We start from the raw sequence: 23,368 nt of genomic DNA, 5'->3' as shown, positions 1-23,368 counted from the left end.
TAATTACATAATAACAATAAACAAAAATAATTTTCAAAACTAATATCATATAAAATTTTATTATCCAATTTTTAACATTAAAGAATTGTTAAAATTTACTACCTGTTATTATAAAACAAAATAAACTTAAAATTAAAAAAAACAAAAAACAAAAAGCAAGTAACTCAATAAATGACAAAGACACATGTTTACTGATGAACCGCGGAACCGGCCCGCCCGAACCGTACATCTTGAACTATCTTCTTCAACGGTCACCTGTGTTGCACTTGTAACCTGTGTTAATGAACCGTATAACCGAACCGTCGAACCGCAGCCCGTTATTATTCGGCCCAAATCGCTGAACCGCAAAATCCGTGCAAACCGCAGCCCGTTATTATTCGGCCCAAATCGCCGAACCGCAAAATCCGTGCAAACCGTATACCACGGTTACGACTTTCCTTTTTCCAGCCCGGCCCGGGCACGGCACGGACCGCCAGTTTGACGGATCAGTTACAGTTCTACCGGTGACGGTTTGGAACCCGCCCGAACCGGCACGGCCCACCCGTTTGGCCGGCTCTAGCAGCAGCTAAGAAGATCTCTGCTGTACATGCATGCGATGTTTCAAACTAAAGGGACAATATCCATCCTCAAGAATATACGTATGCAACTCTCGCTAACTAATTCTTGAGTGAAGCTGCTTAGGACACCGCGTCTTCTAATCCTCAAGCTGTAAAATTTAAACATGCTAGCTAACCTATTGCCATGCAACTTTATATAATTTTAGGAAATTATACCCTCTTCTAGAATACATATATATTCAATAAAATAATTTTTCTGTTGTTTCATCTAATTAAATTTTAATATACGAACCAGATGATTCCAGAAAGCAGTAGTCACACACGATATATCTTAGACTATATATATGTTTGTTAACATCCTCTCATGTATAAGTATAAGCATCATTTTCTTATATTTGCTTAACCTCTTTAATCCTAACAGCTTATATTGTAGTCATATACAGCTTTTGTTAATTTTTCAACTTATAAGTAACTTATAACCAGAGCGGGAATACGTAAGGCTCAGGTCTAGGCTCAGGTATGCCTCTTCTACCCTTAACTCCTGCTGTGATGTAATTCTATTTATTTTTTGTCTAAAACAATGCTGCTAATAATATTTGATAAAATTGCGGTTTTTGTTGATTCTTGAATTTAGGTTACGATGGAGGCTCAAATCATAGCGACGAAACTGATAAAACCAGCAGTTCCCACTCCTGATCATCTGAGGATTTGTAAGTTAACCTTCCTCGATCAGCTTGCTCCGATGGTTCACGTACCATTTATGCAATTCTACAAAGCTAATCCCCGTGAGAACGTACAGGAAAAGCTTCTCAACTCATTATCACAAACACTCATCCGATTCTACCCCTTAGCCGGAAGGTTCATCGAAGATGGCTGGTACATTGATTGCAACGACATGGGAGCCGAGTACATAGAGGCCAAAATCAACATCGAACTGCATGAATTTCTCACCTTAGCACCTCAAAATATTCATCTCTTAGATCATCTCCTCGCGAGGAACGATCTTGAAGCAGTTAGTTATCTTGACACCACTCCCATCCTTTGTCTGAAAGTAACCACTTTCAGATGCGGGGGAATAGCAATTTGCACACATCTGTCACATAAATTAGTCGACGGATTTACAGCAGCTGCATTTTTTCGCGAATGGAGTGGCACATGTAAGTCCAATACGATCCGTCAACAAGTTGCTTTTCCACCAGACTATGGCCTTGATAAGGTTTTTGATACTAGAAATATTCCAGATGACATTAATCCGAAGCACGACCTATCAGAATCTCCCAAACAAAAAGTTGTTACAAAAATATTTGTATTCGGAGAACAAGCCATATCCACCTTGAAGTCCAGGCTCGCTAATAGCACAGATATCACGCAGCCTACACGCGTGGAGGCTGTCACGTCTACGGTGCTTAAGGCTATAACTTCCGCCACTGATTCGAGGAAAGATTACTTAATGTTTTATTGTTCCATAAATATGCGAGGCAGAACAAGTCTTATGAAACGAGCATCGGATGATAATTCATTATTATGCGGGAATTTCTGCATTCCGGTTCCAATTAAAATCGACCGAAACAATAAAAATGTGGAGGTACAGGACGTGGTGACTCTGATGAGGACTAAAATTGGGGAAGTTGTGGAGCTTTGTTCCAGGAGTCTGAATCCTGATGAGTTGTACTCGAAATTGGCTCTGAACCTTCGTGAAATAATCGGGAGTATGGGGAAAGAAAATGTGGATACGGTGTATTTTAGTAGCTTATGCAGGTTTCCGTTTTACGAGGCTGATTTCGGGTGGGGGAAGCCGGAGTGGGTGACAACAGGGGGGATGACGATAGAGCTGGCGTTTTTCATGGACCCGAAAAGTGGGGGAGGAATAGCTGCGACGGTGTGCTTGGAAGAGGAGAAGATGGTGCGGTTTGAGTGTGATCCTGACATTCTTGCATTCACTTCCTAGATCCTACTTGGCTATGTATATGGTTTGTGATTGTATTCGGCAGTATGGGATTAAGTAGTGTCTTGTAATATGCTGAGTATTGATACTGTAGTTTAGAGTATGATCATCATAATGGAATAAATCAATACTAATGTACATGACATGATCAGTAGTATCTTAACACGGTGGTCGGTGGTGGTGATAAAGAGTGTTCATAATACAACTTAGTACGTAGTTAGTTCCAGTCCTCACTCTGCTGCTTTCCACCTGAAGCACAACATAAGGCTTCGATCCAATATGCATATTTTTTTCTCGATGATAAAAATACATGAGATTATTATATATTTCAGCATTTTTTTTATCATCCAATCAACTTTTTTCCGATGAGCGTAATATGCTACTAAATTCATAATTTATAACAAATAAATAGCAAATCGGCTAATACTGTATGGGGTTGATACTCCTACCTTCCCAGCTGTCCAAGGCCAGGTAGAAAGCTTGTTAGTTTTCATTTTTAATATAAGTCCACTCTGTCATGAGAGTTAAGTAATAAATTTCTCAAGTAGCCCGTCTAGCTCAGTTGGTAGAGCGCAAGGCTCTTAACCTTGTGGTCGTGGGTTCGAGCCCCACGGTGGGCGATTTTTTTTTTTAATTCCTCAAATTCCGGTAAAACATATCATTCTCGTTCTCTAATACGTTTTCATAGAAAGATAGAAAGACAAGAAAACAGAGAAGCCCATTAGTCAAACAAGGCGACGGGCTAAAAAAAATAAGCTCTCACCACACAAGCAACTAACCAGTATAACTTGATAAAGAAAAGATAAATACACAAATATGATGCGTGAGGTGAAGCGCGAGCCGGTGGTATGGGATGATAACCAAATCATCAAGCTAATTTGACTATTTTGGTGAATTATTGAATTAATTTCATTGAGATCACCTTATTAATATCTTTATGATGTAGCTATATTTGATAATGTAGGTGTAGGCCAAGAATGTTTGAAGTAAATTTGTGAAACCAGCAATTCGATCACCCAAAGACATGCATGATTGCATGCTATCCAATTTTCCTGCAACTTTCGTGCACATTTACATTCATCAATCATGGACGTGTATGTAAATATAAAACTTTGTATTTTTGCTATTTATCATTGTATTGCTTGAAAATTATTTGTTAAATTCAAAAAGATATTTTTTTAAATATTACTCCCTTTGTTTTTTAATATATATGACGTTTGACTTTTTGACACACACTTTTAAGTGCTTTGACCGGGTAGTTAAAAGTATTATTTTTGGAATTTTATTTTTTTAAATAAAAATATATAATCAAAATTTTAATTCACAAAAAAAATCAATTAAAAATAATAATTTTTACTAGCCGGTCAACACACCTAAAATTAGGTGCCCAACTCAAAAGTGACATATAAAAAAAACAGAGGGAGTAATAGAAAAAGTATGTCATTCATGTTTTTGAAAAAGTCGCTTTGAGTGTGTGTGGGAGATTGATAGTATTAAACCTCACTAAAATATTAGTTTTATCGGTTATTCTATGGTGTGCCCATGAGCACACAATAAGCACTAACTCCTATGAGTTTAGTGCATTTTTATTGGTCACCTAATCATAAATAAAGACGACCCCCCTGCATTTACATCAAGTCCACCAATCAAAATCCACCAAAACAATCAATTTTAGTGTATAATGTGTGCCCATGGGCACACACTAGACAAACCCTAGTTTTATATTATAATTTAAGATACGTAAATATTAATATGTTTTTTGATTTTTACAAGAACATTTTTTTAATGACACTTGTTCTAAGCGGACTATTAAACAGACCGTTGACCTGAATAAAAGCTCTTTTGAACTTGGTCTGAGTGGATATTTATTTGTTGGATACCGTTTTATATGATTTTTTGAAGTAATAAAATTCTTGTTTGTCAGAAAAAAAAATGTTACATATCACATACCACCGATAGAATTGAAAAAATATATATTCTCTCGAGTTTCTCTGGACCAATAAAATATGATTATTCCTTGAATCATTAAAACTTGAAGACTATCGTAGATGTCTACGGATGTATTCCCTATGTCCCATCTTATTTGTCACATTTGATTTTGCACCGGTCAAATTGATTAAAGTTTGATCAATTTTTTTAATATTTTATCAATTGACAAAATAAAAAAATATATTATCGGAAATAATTTTTAATTTACTTTAAAATGTAATTTTTCAGTTTTTTAAAATAATGAGTGAGTGACTTATAATTTTTAATCAAATCTAAATCAATGACCAAAAAATAAAAATGTGACAATTAAAATGAGACGGAAGAATTAGATTAATATAAGTCAATTGGAAACATGACATCACTATAACCGACCAATGACAACATTTCTTGATGAGGATATCCATGGCCAGAAGTCCGAACTTCTTGAACAACCTCCGCACAGTTTCTAAAGAAAGCTCTGCAACAACATGCAGTGACATATACTTGTCAGTCATGATAGGCAGCCAGAGTAAAACCGTATTCATTATTTAACATTTTTATAATTTTATAAAATTTAGAATGTTTGAAAAATAAAATTTTCATCTTAAAATACTTTTTTTTATATAATAATTAGGTAAGTTTTATATAATATTGATGTATTCAACAAAAATTAAAATAACTCATCACCAACTTTACGTCAAACCCTACCATCTTCACTCTCCTATAAATTCGATTTTGATCAACAACAAATCTTATAATTACCCGACCAAATAAATCACATTTCAACATGCTCGCTGGTAAATCGGTTACTCATGATCATCACCACCAAGGCTTAATTCTAAAGCACGAAGAAATCACCAAGAACACTTCTACTACTTGTACTGATGTAACTGATCACTTGTCTATTTTCATCAAAGAATCGAAATGCATAGCCAATATATCTCTTCCCATGATCCTAACAAGCCTCTTACTCTACGCTCGCTCCATGATCTCCATGCTCTTCCTAGGCCGTCTCGGCGAGCTCTCGCTAGCCGGTGGCGCGCTAGCCATCGGCTTCGCCAACATCACCGGGTACTCGATTCTTTCGGGCTTAGCCATGGGGATGGAGCCTATCTGTGGCCAGGCTTTCGGGGCTCGGAGGTTCAAGCTCCTTGGCCTAACCATGCAGAGAACAGTTGTTCTGCTTTTGGTGACCTCGGTTCCTCTGGCTTGTGTCTGGTGCAACATGAACAAAATCTTGCTGTTTTGTGGCCAAGATGGTGAAATTTCAGCTCAAGCTCAAGTATACATTCTTTACTCACTCCCGGATTTGTTTACACAATCGGTTCTTCATCCGTTACGTATTTATCTACGATCTCAATCCATAACAATGCCGTTAACTTATTGTGCGGCCTTGGCAATTCTGTTGCATATTCCGATTAATGTCTTTCTTGTGTCGATGCTAGGCCTTGGCATTAGAGGGGTGGCCTTGGCTGGGGTTTGGACTAATTTGAATCTCCTCGGATCTTTGGTAGTCTACGTACTCGTGTCCAAAAATAATGAGAAAACTTGGGGGGGAATTTCGATGGAATGCCTTAAGGATTGGAGGCCTCTGTTGAATTTAGCAGTTCCTAGCTGCGTTTCAATGTGTCTTGAGTGGTGGTGGTATGAGATCATGGTTTTACTATGTGGCTTGTTGATGAGTCCACGAGCCACTGTGGCTTCGATGGGGATATTGATTCAAACAACGTCGTTGATCTACATTTTCCCAGCTTCGCTGAGCTTTGGCGTGTCCACGAGAGTAGGGAATGAGCTTGGTGCCAGCCAGCCCGAAAAGGCCAAACTTGCGGCTATAATAGGCCTTTCTTGGAGCTTCGTATTAGGCCTTTGTGCACTCGTCTTTGCTGTTTCAGTAAGAAGGATTTGGGCTTCCATGTTCACAGAAGATGCGGAGATTATTGCTCTGACATCATTGGTTTTGCCTATTATAGGATTATGTGAACTCGGAAACTGTCCACAAACAACTGGCTTCGGGGTTCTGAGAGGAACAGCTCGTCCCAAGTTAGGCGCAAGCATCAACTTGGGATGCTTTTATCTTGTGGGAATGCCTGCTGCAATTTGGCTAGCCTTCTTTATAGGACTAGACTTCATGGGGTTATGGCTTGGCCTTTTGGCTGCCCAAGGCTCGTGTGCTGCGACCATGTTGCTCATCTTGAGTCGAACCGACTGGGACCATCAAGCGCAGAGATCCAGGGAGCTCACCGGAACTACTACTGAGCACATCAAAGAAGAGGTTAAAAATGTGGATGATGAAACAAATGCTTTTGTGAAAGATCAAGCTGAGAAGTTAAATCTTGTTTGATTTATTGTTTCCATTTAATTAATTAATGTATAGAAGACTGGATTCAGTCTAGAACAAAGTTGTGTTATGCTTCTTTGTAACTATTCCAGATTGCAACATTACTTTTTTTATGTTGCTAGCTAAATAAATTTATCACATTGTACAAATTTTGTATCACAGCACATTTTTCATTTGCAACTAATTAAACAATTAGATATAAACCTTATACTAATCACTAATCCATTATCTGTTTCCAGAAACTTCATCCGTCTGCAGATGTAACCGTGAATGGCCAGAGAAAGTGTCGACGTAAACAGAATTACAAGAAATCATCTCTACCAGATTTTTTTGTCCTACTGTTGTATCAAGCTGGTTCTGATCCTAGGCACGTAACTGATGAGGGTAGCATTATATTTTTTGATCGATTATAAGTAAGATTGTGCAATGTATCTAGTCAAAAATCTCGGCACACATGAATATATAGTAAATCTGATGTAATCAGAACTGGTGCACGGGCACAGCGCCCATATGATGAGGCATTCAGCAGCAAATCAGGTTAGATATACGCAGGATTGTCGGTAGCTCTGACGACTCAAAGCATGGGCACGGAAGAAATCTGAGTACCTTAACTTCTGTAACAACATTATGTGCCTATTTTGGCCTTTTGTTATGGTTAATTCAGTACTATATTTAGTCGCAACGAATTTGTTTCTATGTTCTCATTATCCTTTAAGCTTCCATAAAAACAGATCCTGACAAACAAGGAGTTCGTATCATTGTATATTTAATCAATTGATATCACATCATTTTTCAGATTTTATTTAAACTAAGTAGTGCTTAATAAGAGTTTATTTTCTGTCATTCCACAGATTTGATTCCCGTTGATCGGATATATTTTATATAAAAGGATTAGGCCTGTGCAATCAACATGGTCACAATACTGGAACTCTGGAATTGCTGGTGCTAATCATAACCAAGAGGGCCACCATGCATTATGCATTAAGTGAGCTAAAACATGGTACAAGTTGGATAGTTTTCGTTGTTGTTACAGATTAGCAGGACAACAATGCGTGTCAGAAAGAAGAGCTACATAACATTCCAGACCTCAAGCTGAAGCACTTTCTGTTCTGAAGATCTAACTCTACTTCATTCATCTTTTCGAGGTTTAGTTCTTGCTGGCTTTGCAGGTTTAATGATCTTTCCAAGAAGAACTAATAGGATTGGAGTAGCAGTTGCGATGAAGTACACACTCTTGTATGCACTTAGTGTTTCACTTAGAGTCAACACCTGTGATCAATCAAGTAAAGAAGAACATTAAGTGCTTAATTTTATAGAAAATTCTTCCACTACAATTAACTCTCTTAGTTTATCAAAAGACGCAGACTTACTAAGAAACCAACACTGGCGCAGTTCAAGACCAGAAGTGTGTAGGTGAAGTTCATGGCCATAAGAAGCTTTCTAAATATAGCCATTTTCGGAGGAACCATTTGCTGCCATCTGTATATGACTGCTCATTGTACATGTGATGTTAAAATTGAGATTAACATAGAAAACTACCAAATATAATATAACATTAAAGAATCTGAAATGCCTGCCTATTTACCTCTTGAACCGGCAATGAGTAGAGCTGAATGAATGAAGAATATGAAGTACCCAGGATACAAACCCTGTTATATGAACAAACCACGTAAACTAACCAAATTGACGAATAATCAAATTTGCAGCATCGATGATGCACGACAAAGAGCAAAACCTAATGGTATAAAGCCATCAAAGACAATGCGAATGATCTATTGATGAGTACAATTTGATGGCATGATCAGTCAGAAAAGATCAGAACCTTGAATTTAAGTGCATTGATCATTTGATCTTCCTTTTTCTTTCCTCTTTTGCTTCTGTTCTGTGTCACTTATCATTTTATTTTCCCCTTCTTTGATTATTTAGTCATATATAATATGTCAATTAGGCTCTGTGACAGAACATACTTATTGGCAGTTCATAATGATAGTATATGCAGGCTGATACCAGAATTAACAGTGATTAGAATACAAAAGCTCGAGACAACATGAAAGCTGAGACAGAGAACTATTGGTTAAGACTTACATGCCAAACAGCAGTGACAGTTTGTGTAGCCAACAAGTGGAATAAACCTGGTTTCTTTCCCTTTTGAAGAAGCCTCTCATAGACATCTAAAGGCAAAACAGAAGCATCAGATCAGATGCACATTTTTTATCTGTTAATTACTACATAAATATTTTAGTCTGTTTGAAGTAAGAGTGGAGACAGTTTAACACCTGCCTTCTTATTCATAATACTTATTGAGGAGGATCAAATCCAAAATGAGTATACTGTAGTTATAAGAACTTAGATTAAGAGAAGCTTACAGTGACGCAGCCAGGTGCTGACTTGTATGTTCCATGTAAGTGGCACCTCAACTGCACTTGTTGCCAACTCAAAACCCAAGATATCAACATTTTTTGCCCGGTCCCATCGTGGTTTTGGTGGTGAAGATTCTGTCCATCCGCTAAAACCAAGACCAGAAATGATGATGGAAGCTTCGGATATTGACCATATGAAATAATATTTGCAACGTGCAGTTAAGGCAGACATGTACTGGAAACCCACTCGTTTCATAAAACCCCATTCTTGATATACAGGGTCTGTAAAACGAGACAGGGGAAATTTGGTGACGAAGTACATGTACAATCCCATGCACAAAACAGCTTGGAAAAGAGCTTTAAGTGTTGGCCAATATGGTGATGGTGACTTCCCCTTAGCTGAAGGTGTCCAGATCTGCTTAACGAGAGGCAAATAAATCGACGGAAGCAGTAAAAAGTAATACCTAAAAAACTCATGAATGATCAACTGACAGCTGACTTACCCCTTTTCTTTCAGTCCATTCAAGATAATCCTTCATTTCAAAAACTGGACCGGCAAAGTGACTGCCACAACAGAGGCAATACCCAACATATTCAACAATAGAGGGCAACTTGAGCAATCTGTTTTTCTTTTGTGCCTCACGCAAGTTTTCTTCCTTTAGCATTCCATCATTGTAATTAATAGCACAAGAAATGACTTTTAATGTCAAAACCATCAAGGCTCCTATACGCAACCAGATATTTTTCAACACATAAACAGATAAATGACAGTTAAAGAAAGCAGCAGTATCTCTTTTTCTTCAGTTTACTGGTTTTTGCATTATTTAGAGCTCGATGAGGGGTCTTCAAAGAGTAATATGGTTTACAGTGTATAGAAACCCAAGTGCATTCTTGGTTTTGGTCCTTCCAACATTCTGAACAAGATTAAATAGAGACTATAAGTACAGAGTGCTTACCAGTGGCATCAATACCGCCTTCTTTCCAAGCGTCTCCACTCATGTAGTATACATGGCTACACATGAATTTCAATAGACAAAATTAATGAACACCTTCCATAAATTTCAGATATTCAAAAGGTTGTTATCATCATCTATAAAGGTTTCAAGTCGACATTCAATGAAAACCATATACAAATCTAAAAAGAATCTGCATTTTCTACATTTATTTGGAAGATAAGATAGAGTAGAATTGTCATCTACTGCAAAGAGCATATCAACAGAATAGCTACATTGTCAATAGTTGTCATAGTTCATGAGCCATCCAGTAGAAACGAAGAAGTTGAATAATGCAAGCTGCTTAAATACACTAATTATACTCAGTTTTAAAAAAATATATGCTTATATAATTCGGATACGTATAATTGTATAAAGCAGAATGAAAAACACAAAATCCCTAATTTGATACAGAAAGCATGGGGAAATTAATAGCATATTTAACAAGGTTCTGCTATCTTTAATTAACCAATTAAACTACAATCTGTCAAAAGTCAAAACCAGTGATGCTATCAACTGCACTTTTACATAAAGGTTCCGAGTAGAGTTGGGAACTTAACATGGTATATCCGCAAACAAACAACTATTTAAAAAAATGTGCTATTAGTGATTTACTCTTCGCTAACTAAAAGTACTCCTACTGATCAACCAATCTGATCAGTTCCTTTAGTGCCGAAATATTTAAATTTCTGCAATCAAATTTAATTTAACAACACAAACACACACACGACACATTTATGTAATGAAATAGTTAAGTACCATGCGATGAGGTAGCCCAGAGCAAAGAAAAAAGTGATGAGTCCACATCGGCGGCGAAAGAGAGGCATAGAAGCATAACCAATGAACATGGGCACCAAGAAATGAAGATTCGAAGAAAATCCGAATGATAAATAAGATAATACTATGCCAGAAGTGGCCGCATAGAGGTGTTTCACCTGAGCGCCACCCGGGATTAGTTGATGGAAATAACTGACCGGAATTGTAGCAATGAAACAGAGGAGGAACCGGAGCACCGGGACGGATACTCCGATTGCTGAAGCCATTGAAACTAGTTCAAGTTCCATTTTTGAAAGGAGAAAAACACACAGTAGTGTGTGTTTTCTTCTTGTTGCTGTAAAAAGTTAAACATACATAGTGATACATGTAAAACAACTACTTTATAACCACTACTTTAAAAGTAAAACGTGCAGACCAGATCGAATCTTTATTTCTTCTTGTTTCTAAAAATACAGCAAATGTAATTTGGTTGTCGAATATAGTGCACTATGTCCGTGTCTGGGTGGACTTACTAAGATCATATGAGACTAAGAACTCGAGACTTTCTCAAACCTCTCCTCCTCTCGTAATATAATGATGACCGATTCTCCTACATTTACTAATTTTTTTACAATTATTTTTCGAAAAACAAAAGTCTGGTATATTTGATTTACGAGATTATAATATATAAACTATTTTTTTGAACATAAATTGCGTGCAAACTAGATGGTTTTCATGTTTTCCAAAAGAACTGAATGATTTGATTAGAGCTGGGAAGTTCAACTATGGCGTGCTATAGTTGATTAACTGAGTGGATGAGTAAGCCACATGCTCTTATCCTATTCCAAGATAAATAACAAATTATAATAATGATTTCTCTTCTAATATCCATAACAAAATTGTAATTTTAATTTGTTGTGGATATCAGAAAATCGAATTCCTCTGTAGCAAGAAATATTTGCCAGCCAATATGATTGGAGAAGATGTGTAGGTAAATGGTAACAAAAGAAGCATTTTCATTGATACAAATCCAAGTTGAGATGCAAATTACATAGTAATGAATCAAAGAATAAAACATGAATTTGACAGACTCTCTGAAACTGAGTGATAGAGCCAATGCTAGTGCTAACATATTCTATATCTCTAGACAAATCTTATCTGAAACAAAAGAATGAAAAAATGATAACGGATTTCTGTGCCTACAAAGAATTTGTATAATTGTGTTCTCGGATAAAGATGATGATGATGATGATGATGATGTTGGAATAAGATGATTAACTAGGTTGTGAGTAAGATGTGGAGCTCCCTGCAATATCAAGAGGCGCCCATGCTGAAACTGTGTAAAGGGATTGGTCTGACCAGCTTAGAGTAAGTGCACTAGAGCCATCATCAAGGCCTTGCTTTTCCACTCTATAATTATCAAAAGAGTACATTTTCAACAGCATTCGACTCTGAAGAAATTCTCTCTCTGTGATTCCTATGTTACGAAACCCTCCTGACTCCATCAAGTGGCTCCACTTCCCGAAATTTTCATGCCTCTCCAATCTGTCGCGACCTTCACAAGAAATAATGTTTTTGATTTCGCGTCCAAACATCTCCTCTATTTTGATCCTGGCCAGGCTGTCTTGTGGAAGGCCAAGGTCAAGAGAGTCGAAAATGGCACCGTAATACTTCAGTGAGTTGTAAAGTCTTGTTTCTAAGCTCTGGTAATTGTGGTCTGCTTCTTGCTCCGCCATGACAACAATTGTGGGGTTAGTGCTGCGAAGTAATCCCAGGAAGTCCATAAGTATCCCTCCGCTGCCATCATAGAGCATCTTGTGCAGTTGGAATATACAATTCACAGCCACACACTCTCCTTCCTTGACATGTAGCATCCACAATCTGACATCTTCTAACCTGTCAACAACTGGATGGAACTCGAACTGTAGGTTTAATGCTCTGGCAAATCCAGCTAGCCTCTCACCTGTTTCGATAAGATCTTGCTTGGATTCACCAATGCCGGTGATCCTAACATGACTTGGGGGGTTATTCCGAAAGGCCAAGCTCTGAAAGAAGCTAGGCCACTGAAGTCCTTGTTTAATGTCAAAATCTATTATATGAACCCTGTCCTTCCCTTCAAACCCTCTTAGCAGAACCTCATTTGCTGTGAAATGAATGAACTGTGGAATCGGGCTAACCTGGTTCAAAAGCCTTAGTGCAGTGCCACTTTCTTCCTCAGCTGAATTAAGCTCGCGTGGTGTATTAATGTAAAAGATATGAGGCCAAACCCTTGCAACTCGTAAAGCCATGGCTTCAGTAAAATAAGCTGTTAGACGACTTATAGAAGATCCTCGTGGAGAAGCAAGTTCCCCCAACTTAGCTATAAAATGATTAACTCCTTCAATGTTCTTCAAGTGAATTGCGTCGATACAGGCCATGAGTAAGCTAACTAGCTCAAATCCGTCATGGTCCCCATTGCCATCACTGCTCCCTGCTACAAAACCAGTACTTCCATTAGGGTTATGTGGTCTAGACACATTACCTATCTCATGTTCTGTGGCATCGTCATGCACCCTGTTAGCCAAATTGTTATCACTCCCTGAGGATGTACTTGATTCGGATGCCTCCTTCGCTATTGCTTGGCTTGGCTCAACATCCCTCTCGCCTAGCTTGGGAAACTCAGTTACAACTGATTCCGCCCAAGGATTGTTTGGCAAAGGAGAAATAGTCACCTTGCTCGAAGCAACACATGTATCCTCCTCCTCTGAATATACAAGAGAGAAAGGAGCTTGTTGTGGATTAAGGCCCGAAAACTGTGACACAGACGTTGGGACCTCAAAGCTCTGATGAAACCAATGCTGATCTAAGCATAAGTTCTCACCCCCTTCTGAAGAATCATCATACTTTCTGCTACCCCTTATTTTCTTAGCTCTATTAATATCCTCATCAAAGAAATTCTCATCCGCAAACCTCTTCAATCTGTTCTTGTTTTTATCCCGGAACTCATCTCTCCTCTCTAATCTACCATCATGAAATACAACTTGACCTGCGGTTGTCAAGGGTGGAAGACTAATGCTTTTCTTGAGGGAACAACTACTCGTCCTGGCTTCCGCTGGCTTCTCAATTGAAAGGTTAACAACAGGCCTTATGGATTGCGATCTTGAGGTCTCTTTCCGCGTAAAACTACATGGCAACTCCAGTCTCTGCGTGCTCATTGAAGGAAAATGACAAGCTTGAAATTGCGCAGATGCTTCACTCCTCAATCTATGCCTCGGAGACAATAATGTGGAAGGACACCCGGCCAACATACTTTAAACCGCCTTCCGAACCTTAATTACTTCTTTTATATGTTTCTTTGTTCAAGAAAAGTCAATTAACTATGCAATGTATGATCAGTTTGTATAAATTTAAAGAATGTAATATTGCAGAGTATCAAACTGTGAGTGTGTGTGTTCAACAAAAGAATTTAGAATCCGATGGCAAGATAACGAATAAAATCAGTGAAAAAAGATCAGTCTTGTGTCTCTATGTCAATGATAAATAATGATATGTGCAACAAAGAATAGAATGCAATCAGTAAGAATTAGACACAATAAAGAATCAAAGAATTTAAGAGGAGTATAAGAAAACAAACCTACCGAAAAATGACCATCGGATTTTAAAACATTCAGTGAATATTAACTAGAAAGAACCTCAATTGCTCAGCTGAATGAACCTCGAACTCCATCTCAAACGGGTAGCTGAAGAACTGAGAAACTGATGAAGATGAATGACCCATCCCGGCTTTCGAAGCCTTCCACAAGTCCATTACAAGTTCAATACTCAATCCCAGTCAAAAAAGCACAAAAGAACTACAACAATCATCAACAAAACACAACCCAAGTACCAAAAAGTTGAATTACAAATAAAGATTCAATCTTTCAAGAACAATCATCAAGAAAACAAAACCCAAGTACCCAAAAGAGCTAATTAGCAATAAAGCTTGAATCTTTATAAGTTTACTGGAGAAGGGGTGTTATGAAATGAGGTAAAGTTTGTATCTTGAGCTGGTATAACACTATTGCATTTGCATGTACAAATGGGTCACTGTTGATTTATGACCGTTTGATGTAAAGATTGACGGTTTAGATTGAGTGTCTACATGACCGTTAATGAAATAGTACCGTTGTAATATTTGATGACATATTTATTTGCTTTTTCGAGAAAAAAACCAGTTGAGTGTGCTTGTTGGGCGATGCTTCTTCACTTGACCGTTGTGTACTTTATTATCATTTTGTTGAAATTTCCAGGAAATTGATTTACTGTACTTTCTTGAGTTTCATTTTTGGAAATATTGATTTAATTTTTCTAAAATTTAATATTATATTAATTTGAAAGATAGCATAATTGGATATATAGGATCAGAGGTTAATTTTTAGAAAGATTAAATAATCATTACTCTAACTCAATATTGTATGAGAATTATAATTTATCTTTTACTCTAACTAAATAGTGTTCTGATCATAATTAAAGTTATTATTGTTATTTGTTTTTTTGTGTGGGAGCATAGAAAGTTAGACAAATTGCTGGGCCTCATAAGATTAAACTATGTCAAAAACTGAACATATGAGATGTCTCTAGAACAAAGCTAGATTAAGCTGGTTATTGTGCTATTATTATATACCAACATACTACTCTTATGCAACATTTCAATAGTCTTTTTGGTCAGTTTTAAATAATATTGTATGAAACTAAATCAAATTAAAAATTAAATATATATTTTTCAAAAAAAATGATTTTACATGAATATTGAGTGATAAAAATACAAGGATTATTACAAGTTTTTTTCCTAACTATCAAGCTTTTGACCGGTTCTTTCCCTAAATTCAAATAACCATTTCTTTTAATAATATCTAGATTAAAGATGATGCAAGCACGAGTTATTTTTAAAATATCTGTTTGTTCTAACATATTTTCATTTTTCCAATTCAAAAAAAGGTATAAACATTATACGAAAATTGTGAATTTTCAATTTAAATAACTAATTGAATCTTTTATTTAATATATAAATTATTGAAGATATGTCAAATTTTATTTCTGAAAAATCTGTATTTTGTTAACTTATCCAAAACTCACTAGTATTTTGTTATTTCCGCCCTCCAAAATCCGATATTTTCATCAATTTCATACTCAAAATTCCTTTAAAAAAATTGAAAAATCACAAAAATATGATCGGGTCGGAGTACGGGTCAACCCATTAATGGGGAACATGTACGAACGAATTAGGGTTTAACGTACTTGTATAGTATCCTTCACTTGACCTCTTTTCCTTGATTTTGGGCAAATACAAAGCTTAATCAAACCCGAATCACGATGAGAAAGCCTGAGTTTGCCAAGCCCACTTCATCTAAAATCAAGTTTGAGTCCGATAGCGATGAAGATGATAAAAAAAACCAATCTTTATCGTCCTCTGAAGATGTAAGTATCTCTAATTTCTGTATCTATATGTTTGTATATATAAACCTCAATTTACACACTAATTTGTTTATGTATGCATTAAAATATGAATCTTGATAAACCCATGCTTGTATTTGTAGGTATCTGTAATTTCTGTAATATGCACATTGATTTGTATTTGTATAAATCTTGATAGACCCATGTTTGTATTTGCTTTGATATAGTTGCGTTTGTGTACTTTACACATTGATGTGCATGTTTATGCAATAAAGTATGAAATTTAAAGCACCCATATTTGTATTTTCAATGATATAGCTGATTTTGTGCTTATAATCGTAAATTTGAGGTTTGTAGGAAGATGATATAAAGAGGGAGCTTGCTGATGTTACATTTGAGGACTTGCAGAAAGCTCGGTGTGACGGGTCACATACTGTTTATCAGAAGCCTAATTCTCAGAAAAGTACTAGTCGGGCTAATAAGAACAGGTTGATTTTGGGAATTTACTTTGTTCTGTTTCTTGGTTGTGTGGTTTACGATTAAAGTGTTGATAGTTTGTAATTATTTGTTTGAAGGCCGATGGAAGTCACTAGCAAAAAACCTGTTGCGAGATTTAGAGAAGTTATTCAAGTTCCTAAGAAGGTTAGTTGGCCAGTGTAATTTTAATGTTGAGTAATGTTATATTGATTATTGATCCAGTTGTTTGATGTGATTATGTGTGTAGTATTGTGCTAGTTGGATTGGAAAATTTTATTTTTTAATTTGGTCTATTGGAAGCTACTGATTATGAATGCTTATTACATTTTTGAATAAGTATGTTTTCTTACGCACACACCCTTGAATAGCTTCTTTAGTCTGGAATAGAGGATGGCCTAAATAGAAATTAGTTTCTATCTGCGGCCGTTTGGATCATGGCACTTCAAGTCTTCAACCCACTTGATGGGACTGGGAATTAGTTCTAATACAAATTCTCATTAACAGGGTCTCTTTTTATTATATCTACGCAAGTCCATTGACAGCTAGTTTACATTACTGAGAAGACTGTTGTTGGTCTCTCAGACTTGATTTGTTACAAATTTTGATTACGATAAAAAAGAAGATGATTGAGGCTTGTCATATCATTCATTTCGACTAATGTGTTTTGTTTTTAATAGGCTGTGCGTGATCCCCGGTTTGAGACATTATGTGGCGAACTTGATGTGGACGGGTAAGACACTAAAGCCCATGCTTCCCATCATTCCTCTGTATCACCTTAGACCCATGTTTCATCTTCTTTTAAATCCTCACGTCTATACATATTGACTACATAGCTAAAGAGTTCATTGTTTGGCTGTTGACAGCAGCTTTCTTTCTTACCTGTACTATCTTCCCTTGGTTGTTACTTGTTACTAGCTGAAACAATGTTTACATGATTATGTGTACTATCTTCCCTTGTTTGTTACTTATTACTAGCTGAAACAATGTTTACATTATTATGTGCAATATTATTCTATGGATATTGTAGGTTTTAGTCTGTGCTGAAAGCGAAATATATATTCTTATTAAATATTTATTTGTTGTTAGCTAGAGAATATCTACCAGTAGCTGAGTGGACATTAGAACAAGCATTTAAGCATAAAATTTTATGATAATTTGGGTCATTTTAGTGGGCACAGGTGTAAAGACATAAAATCCATATACTTTTCAGTACTACCGTCCCTTATTTTACTTTTTTATTTGTTTATCGACATAATATTTGTAGGCTTATGTAGCTGATTAATGTTATCATGTTTGTCTTTCTCAACTGTAGTTTTCGAGAAGTTAAAAGGCTTGTATTTCGAACAGAGATTATATAATTAACTTGTTTCAAAATCTCTTAGGTTCAAGAAAAGATATAATTTTTTGTATGAGCGTGAACTTCCAGCAGAAAAAGAGGTATGTTTTTGGAGAGAACATATAAAAGATTGCATCCTAAAGTATCTTGTTAATGCCAATTTAGCCAACAATAATATATATTATTTTTTTGTTGGCAGGAATTGAAGAAATTAATGAAGAAAACAAAAGATTCAAATGCCATGGATGAACTGAAAAATCGGATGACTTGGGTTGTAAGTACCATTTCACGATAAAAACAGCTATTTTGCTGAATGGATCTAGCTGATACTTTTTGTTCACTCTAGAATTTGATAAAGTGCTAATGAATTAATTGTAATGTTGATGTGATTTATAAACTATGCCAGGATAAACAACTAAAGTCCGCCTCAACAAAGAATACTGATAAAAAGATTCTTTCTGAGCATAAGAAGAAAGAGAGAGAAGCAGCAAAACAAGGGAAGCAGCCATTCTATTTGAAAAAATGTAATCCTTTCTCCGCTTATCTGTTTCCATCAAAATTCCTGTTGAATTTATGTTGTCATACCATAATATAAAGGCATATGTGTTTAAAAAATGAAAATAGAGATAGACAAGATATGAATTGGACTAAAATCAATACTATGGTTTGCAGCTGAAATTCGAAAGCAGAAGCTTATAGAGAAATACAAGGAACTCAAGGTATGTTTCTGAATACTATCAACCATTGTAATGGTAAAATGCAGTACATTTTCTTTATCTGAATCTTTTTCTTGGTCATTTGTCAGCAATCTGGCAAGCTCGAGTCCTTCATTGAGAAGAGGAGGAAAAAGAATGCTGCCAAGGATCACAGATTTATGCCATATCGACGATCCAATGACAGTGAACAACAAACGTAATATCAAGAATACTCTACAGTACAATCATTTGCTAGCCAAGAGTTTCTGGGCTGTTTACCATTTGGGTTTGTTATAAATTATTGAAATCCTCTGTAGCAAGAAATATTAGCTAGCCAATGTAATTGGAGATATTTTTCCATATATATACTCTTCGAAGTTGTGCTCGACTTTTTTCGAATGTTGACATTACATTCTGCATTGAAGGATACAGAATTGACGAGAAAATATATTCAATTGCTTACCGTCTAAATTTGGTTATCAATATAAGAGATTCTGCTTCGAAGAGACTTTAAGAAATCTCTGCTCTATTTCTTCAAATCTCACGGTGTGTGATCACCTTATTTTTATTGTAATTTAGTTAATCGCCGAAATCTAAGAATTTAGAAATTCTAATTTTTTAATAACTATTTTGATTTTAAAATTTGAATTTATAGTATAATAGTTTATAATAATTTGTTACTTCTGTACAAAAAAGTTGTAAATTAATAATAAGCTTGTTGATACACTTCAAATAATATTTTTAAGTTTTCTCTCTCTAAATAATGAGTAATTTTTTTTTTTAATTAGACAAACGCGTCCGGTTGAGCTCCGTGGATTGCAGAAAAATTATATCCGGCAACAAAAGAAACATGAGGAGTAAATCAAAGAATTTACATGGAGTAAATCAAAGAATAAACATGAATTTTGGAGATATATTTAGAGACTCCCGGAAGCTAGAATTTGAACTGAACCATAGAGCCAAAGCCTTTACTATAATATTCTAAATCTCAGGACATATCTTATCTGCGACAAAAGAATAAAAAAAATGATAACGGATTTCTGTGCCTACAAAGAATTTTCTATAACTGTGTGAATAAAAATGTGATGATGAAGACGATGATGTTAATCAAATTAACTTGGTTGTGAGTGAGATGCGGAGCTTCCTGCAATATCAAGAGGCGCCCATGCTGAAACTGTGTAAAGGGGTTGATCAGACCAGTTTAGAGTAAGTGCACTACAGCCATCAAGATGGCCTTGCTGCTTTTCCACTCTAAAATTATCAAAAGAGTACATTTTCAGCAGCATTCGACTCTGAAGAAATTCTCTATCAGTGATTCCTATGTTACGAAACCCTCCCGTCTCCATCAACTTCCTCCACTTCCCAAAATTTTCATGCCTCTCCAATCTGTCGCGGCCTTCACAAGAAATAATGTTTTTGATTTCGCGTGCAAACATCTCCTCGATTTTGATCCTGGCCAAGCTGTCTTGTGGAAGGCAAAGGTCAAGAGAGTCAAAAATGGCACCGTAATATTTCAGTGAGTTGTAAAATCTGGATTCTAATCTGTGGCAATTGTGGTCTGCTTCTTGTTCAGCCATGACAACGACTGTGGGGTTAGTGCTGCGAAGTAATCCCATGAAATCCATAAGTATCCCTCCGCTGCCATCATAGAGCATCTTGTGCAGTTGGAATATACAATTTACAGCCACACATTCTCCTTCCTTGACATGGAGCATCCACAATCTGACATCTTCTAATCTGTCAACAACTGGATGGAACTCGAACTGTAGGTTTAATGCTCTGGCAAATCCAGCTAGCCTCTCACCTGTTTCGATAAGATCTTGCTTGGATTCACCAATGCCGGTGATCCTAACATGACTTGGGGGGTTATTCCGATAGGCCAAGCTCTGAAAGAAGCTAGGCCACTGAAGTCCTTGTTTAATGTCAAAATCTATTATATGAACCCTGTCCTTCCCTTCAAACCCTCTAAGCAGAACCTCATTCGCTGTGAAATGAATGAACTGTGGAATCGGGCTAATCTGGTTCAAAAGCCTTAGTGCAGTGCCACTTTCCTCCTCGGCCGAATTAAGCTCACACAGTGTATTAATGTAAAAGATATGAGGCCAAACCCTTGCAACTCGCAAGGCCAAGGCCTCGGTAAAATAAGCTGTGAGACGACTTAAAGAAGATCCTCGTGGAGAAGCTAGTTCCCCTAACTTAGCTATAAAATGATTAACTCCTTCGATGTTCTTCAAGTCTATTGCGTTGATACAGGCTATGAGTAAGCTAACAAGCTCAAACCCATCATGGTCCCCATTGTCATCACTACTCCCTGCTACAAAACCAGTACTTCCATTAGGGTTATTTGGGCTAGACCCATTACCTATCTCATGTTCATTGGCGTCTTCATGCAGCCTATTCTCTAAATTGTTGTCACTCCCTGAGGATGTACTTGATTCGGATGCCTCCTTCGCTATTGCTTGGCTTGGCTCAACATTCCTCTCGCCGAGCTTGGGAAATTCAGTTACAACTGAGTTGGCCCAAGGATTGTTTGGCAAAGGAGAAGTTGTAGCAGTCACCTTGCTCGGGGCAAAACATGTTTCCTCCTCCTCTGAACATAGAAGAGAGAAAGGGGATTGTTGTGGATTAAGGCCGGAAAACTGTGACACAGACGTCGGGACCTCGAAGCTCTGACGAAACCAAAGCTGATCTAAGCATAATTTTTCACCCCCTTCTAAAGAATCATCATACTTTCTGCTACCCCTTATCTTCTTAGCTCTACTAATACAAGAATCATCCTTATCAAAGAAATTCTCATCCACAAACCTCTTCAATCTGTTCTTGCTTTTATCCCGGAATTCATCCTTCTTCTCTAATTTACTATCATGAAATACAACTGGACCTGTGCTTGTCAAGGGTGGAAGACTAATACTTTTCCTGAGAGAACAACTACTTGTCCTGGCTTCCGCTGGCTTCTCGATTGAAAGGTTAACAACAGGCCTTATGGATTGTGATCTTGAGGTCTCTTTTCGCGTGAAACTACATGGCAACTCCAATCTCTGTGTGCTCATTGAAAGGAAATGACAAGCTTCGTGTTGCTATGTCAATGTATAAATAATGATGTGCAATATATAGTTCTATAAAATGTAATCTTGCAAGAGAAACAAACTGTGAGAGTGTGTGTGTTCAACGAAAGAATCAAGAATCCGATGTCAAGATAACAAATAAAATCAGTGAAAAAATTTCAGCTTTGTGTGTCTTATGTCAAATTGTCAATAGAAATAATGATATGTGCAGTAAAGAATGGAATGCAATTAGAGAATTAGGCACTACAAAGAATTAAAGAATTTAAGACAATTATAAGAAAACAAACCTACCGAAAAATGACCATCGGATTCTAAAAGATTCAGTGAATATTAACTAGAAAGAACCTTGATTTGTCAGCTGAATGAAACTCGCACCAAGCATTGAACTCCATCTCAAATTGGTAGCTGAAGAAGTGTGAAACCGATGAAGATGAATGATCCATTTCCGCTTTTGAAACCTGAAACAAGTCCATTACAAGCTTGATACTCAATCTCAATCAAAAAAGCATGAAAAGAACCACAATGATCATCAAGAAAACACAACCCAAGTACCCAAAAACGCGAATTACAAACAAAGATTCAATCTTTCAACAATGATCATCAAGAAAACAAAACCCAGGTACCCAAAAGAGCCGATTAATAGTAAAGATCGAATCTTTGTAAGTTTAATGAAGAAGATTGAAGGGGTGTTACGAAGTGATGTAAAGTTTGTACTTTTTAGGATGGTATACATTATTTCCATTTACAGATTGATGGCTCAGGGTTGATTTGTGTCCGTTGGATGAAAAAATTGACGGGTGAGATTGATGGGGATATGACCGTTGATAGAAATCCTACCGTTGCAGCATGAGAAGTTGTATTTGTACGGATTACGTCCACAGTGAAGAAATAATACTATTTTTTTGCTCTTCTGGTTGGGGTTTAAGAAAATCAGTTAAAAAGCATCAAGCAAAGAGGTGAATATTGTAAATATTATAACAAAATTTAATTTTTTACAATTATTGTTATAATTATATATTAAGATATAAATGTTTGATGGATTCACTTAATTTCACAGGTGTGTCCAAAATTGATAATATTTAATTGTAATTTTGTCATTTTTGTTATAAAAAAAATTGATTTTTCACTTCAATATAATGTCATATCTGAGCACTTTTTTTATTATTTTTATCAAAATGTAAATATAGTTCGCTAATATTCTTTCCTATAACATTCTTCACCATAATTTTTATCATATCTTTAATCACTCCAATAAAATTATAATAAGAAAATAACTACAATTATGTTTTGATATTTTTCGATATCACGAATTTAGTCTTTCCTGTATTTACCCCTCAGTACTTACCCCTCACTTGACTTTCCGATACTTACCCCTCCCTTGATGTCATGTACTTATCCAATTATCATCAATTTCTTGAATTTTCCAAAAATTGATTAATTATTTACTTCAATTTATATGTTATAAAT

The 23,368-nt window shown here is 36.3% G+C and overlaps 6 protein-coding genes and 1 non-coding gene across 7 annotated transcripts; 4 read left to right on the top strand and 3 right to left on the bottom strand.

The window, feature by feature from the left end:
- Positions 1-1,197: 1,197 nt before the first annotated feature.
- On the top strand, positions 1,198-2,505 carry LOC108207861 (acyltransferase Pun1). Its single transcript, XM_017378291.1, has one exon. It carries the CDS (start codon positions 1,198-1,200, stop codon positions 2,503-2,505), a length of 1,308 nt encoding a protein of 435 aa, XP_017233780.1.
- A 544-nt stretch (positions 2,506-3,049) lies between these two features.
- TRNAK-CUU (transfer RNA lysine (anticodon CUU)) lies at positions 3,050-3,122 on the top strand. The gene has a single exon. It is a non-coding gene; the product is annotated as a tRNA-Lys (tRNA).
- A 2,045-nt stretch (positions 3,123-5,167) lies between these two features.
- Positions 5,168-6,957, top strand: LOC108208250 (protein DETOXIFICATION 49). Its single transcript, XM_017378769.1, has one exon. It carries the CDS (start codon positions 5,258-5,260, stop codon positions 6,809-6,811), a length of 1,554 nt encoding a protein of 517 aa, XP_017234258.1. The 5' UTR covers positions 5,168-5,257; the 3' UTR covers positions 6,812-6,957.
- A 762-nt stretch (positions 6,958-7,719) lies between these two features.
- LOC108209411 (lysophospholipid acyltransferase 1) lies at positions 7,720-11,387 on the bottom strand. The gene is made up of 8 exons (XM_017380290.2): positions 10,920-11,387; positions 10,125-10,180; positions 9,672-9,892; positions 9,175-9,583; positions 8,894-8,979; positions 8,394-8,457; positions 8,179-8,297; positions 7,720-8,077 (listed from the first exon to the last, which is right to left on the bottom strand). Exons 1-8 carry the CDS (start codon positions 11,222-11,224, stop codon positions 7,937-7,939), a joined length of 1,401 nt encoding a protein of 466 aa, XP_017235779.1. The 5' UTR covers positions 11,225-11,387; the 3' UTR covers positions 7,720-7,936.
- A 521-nt stretch (positions 11,388-11,908) lies between these two features.
- On the bottom strand, positions 11,909-14,908 carry LOC108209410 (scarecrow-like protein 28). Its single transcript, XM_017380289.2, has one exon. The coding sequence runs from the start codon at positions 14,201-14,203 to the stop codon at positions 12,191-12,193; it is 2,013 nt and encodes a 670-aa protein (XP_017235778.1). The 5' UTR covers positions 14,204-14,908; the 3' UTR covers positions 11,909-12,190.
- Positions 14,909-16,132: 1,224 nt separating this feature from the next.
- Positions 16,133-19,224, top strand: LOC108206609 (uncharacterized). The gene is made up of 9 exons (XM_017376964.2): positions 16,133-16,352; positions 16,686-16,816; positions 16,904-16,970; positions 17,483-17,535; positions 18,188-18,242; positions 18,341-18,415; positions 18,548-18,665; positions 18,814-18,860; positions 18,947-19,224. Exons 1-9 carry the CDS (start codon positions 16,248-16,250, stop codon positions 19,055-19,057), a joined length of 762 nt encoding a protein of 253 aa, XP_017232453.1. The 5' UTR covers positions 16,133-16,247; the 3' UTR covers positions 19,058-19,224.
- A 552-nt stretch (positions 19,225-19,776) lies between these two features.
- Positions 19,777-22,617, bottom strand: LOC108205803 (scarecrow-like protein 28). Its single transcript, XM_017375881.2, has 2 exons — positions 22,454-22,617; positions 19,777-22,359 (listed from the first exon to the last, which is right to left on the bottom strand). Exon 2 carries the CDS (start codon positions 21,884-21,886, stop codon positions 19,949-19,951), a length of 1,938 nt encoding a protein of 645 aa, XP_017231370.1. The 5' UTR covers positions 21,887-22,359; positions 22,454-22,617; the 3' UTR covers positions 19,777-19,948.
- Positions 22,618-23,368: the final 751 nt, after the last annotated feature.

Source organism: Daucus carota, chromosome 2 (genome assembly GCF_001625215.2).
Source record: "Daucus carota subsp. sativus chromosome 2, DH1 v3.0, whole genome shotgun sequence".
NCBI classification, from domain to species: domain Eukaryota; kingdom Viridiplantae; phylum Streptophyta; class Magnoliopsida; order Apiales; family Apiaceae; genus Daucus; species Daucus carota.
The sequence above is the reverse complement of the archived record's forward strand: the minus strand, read 5'-3'. Positions and strand labels throughout refer to the sequence as shown.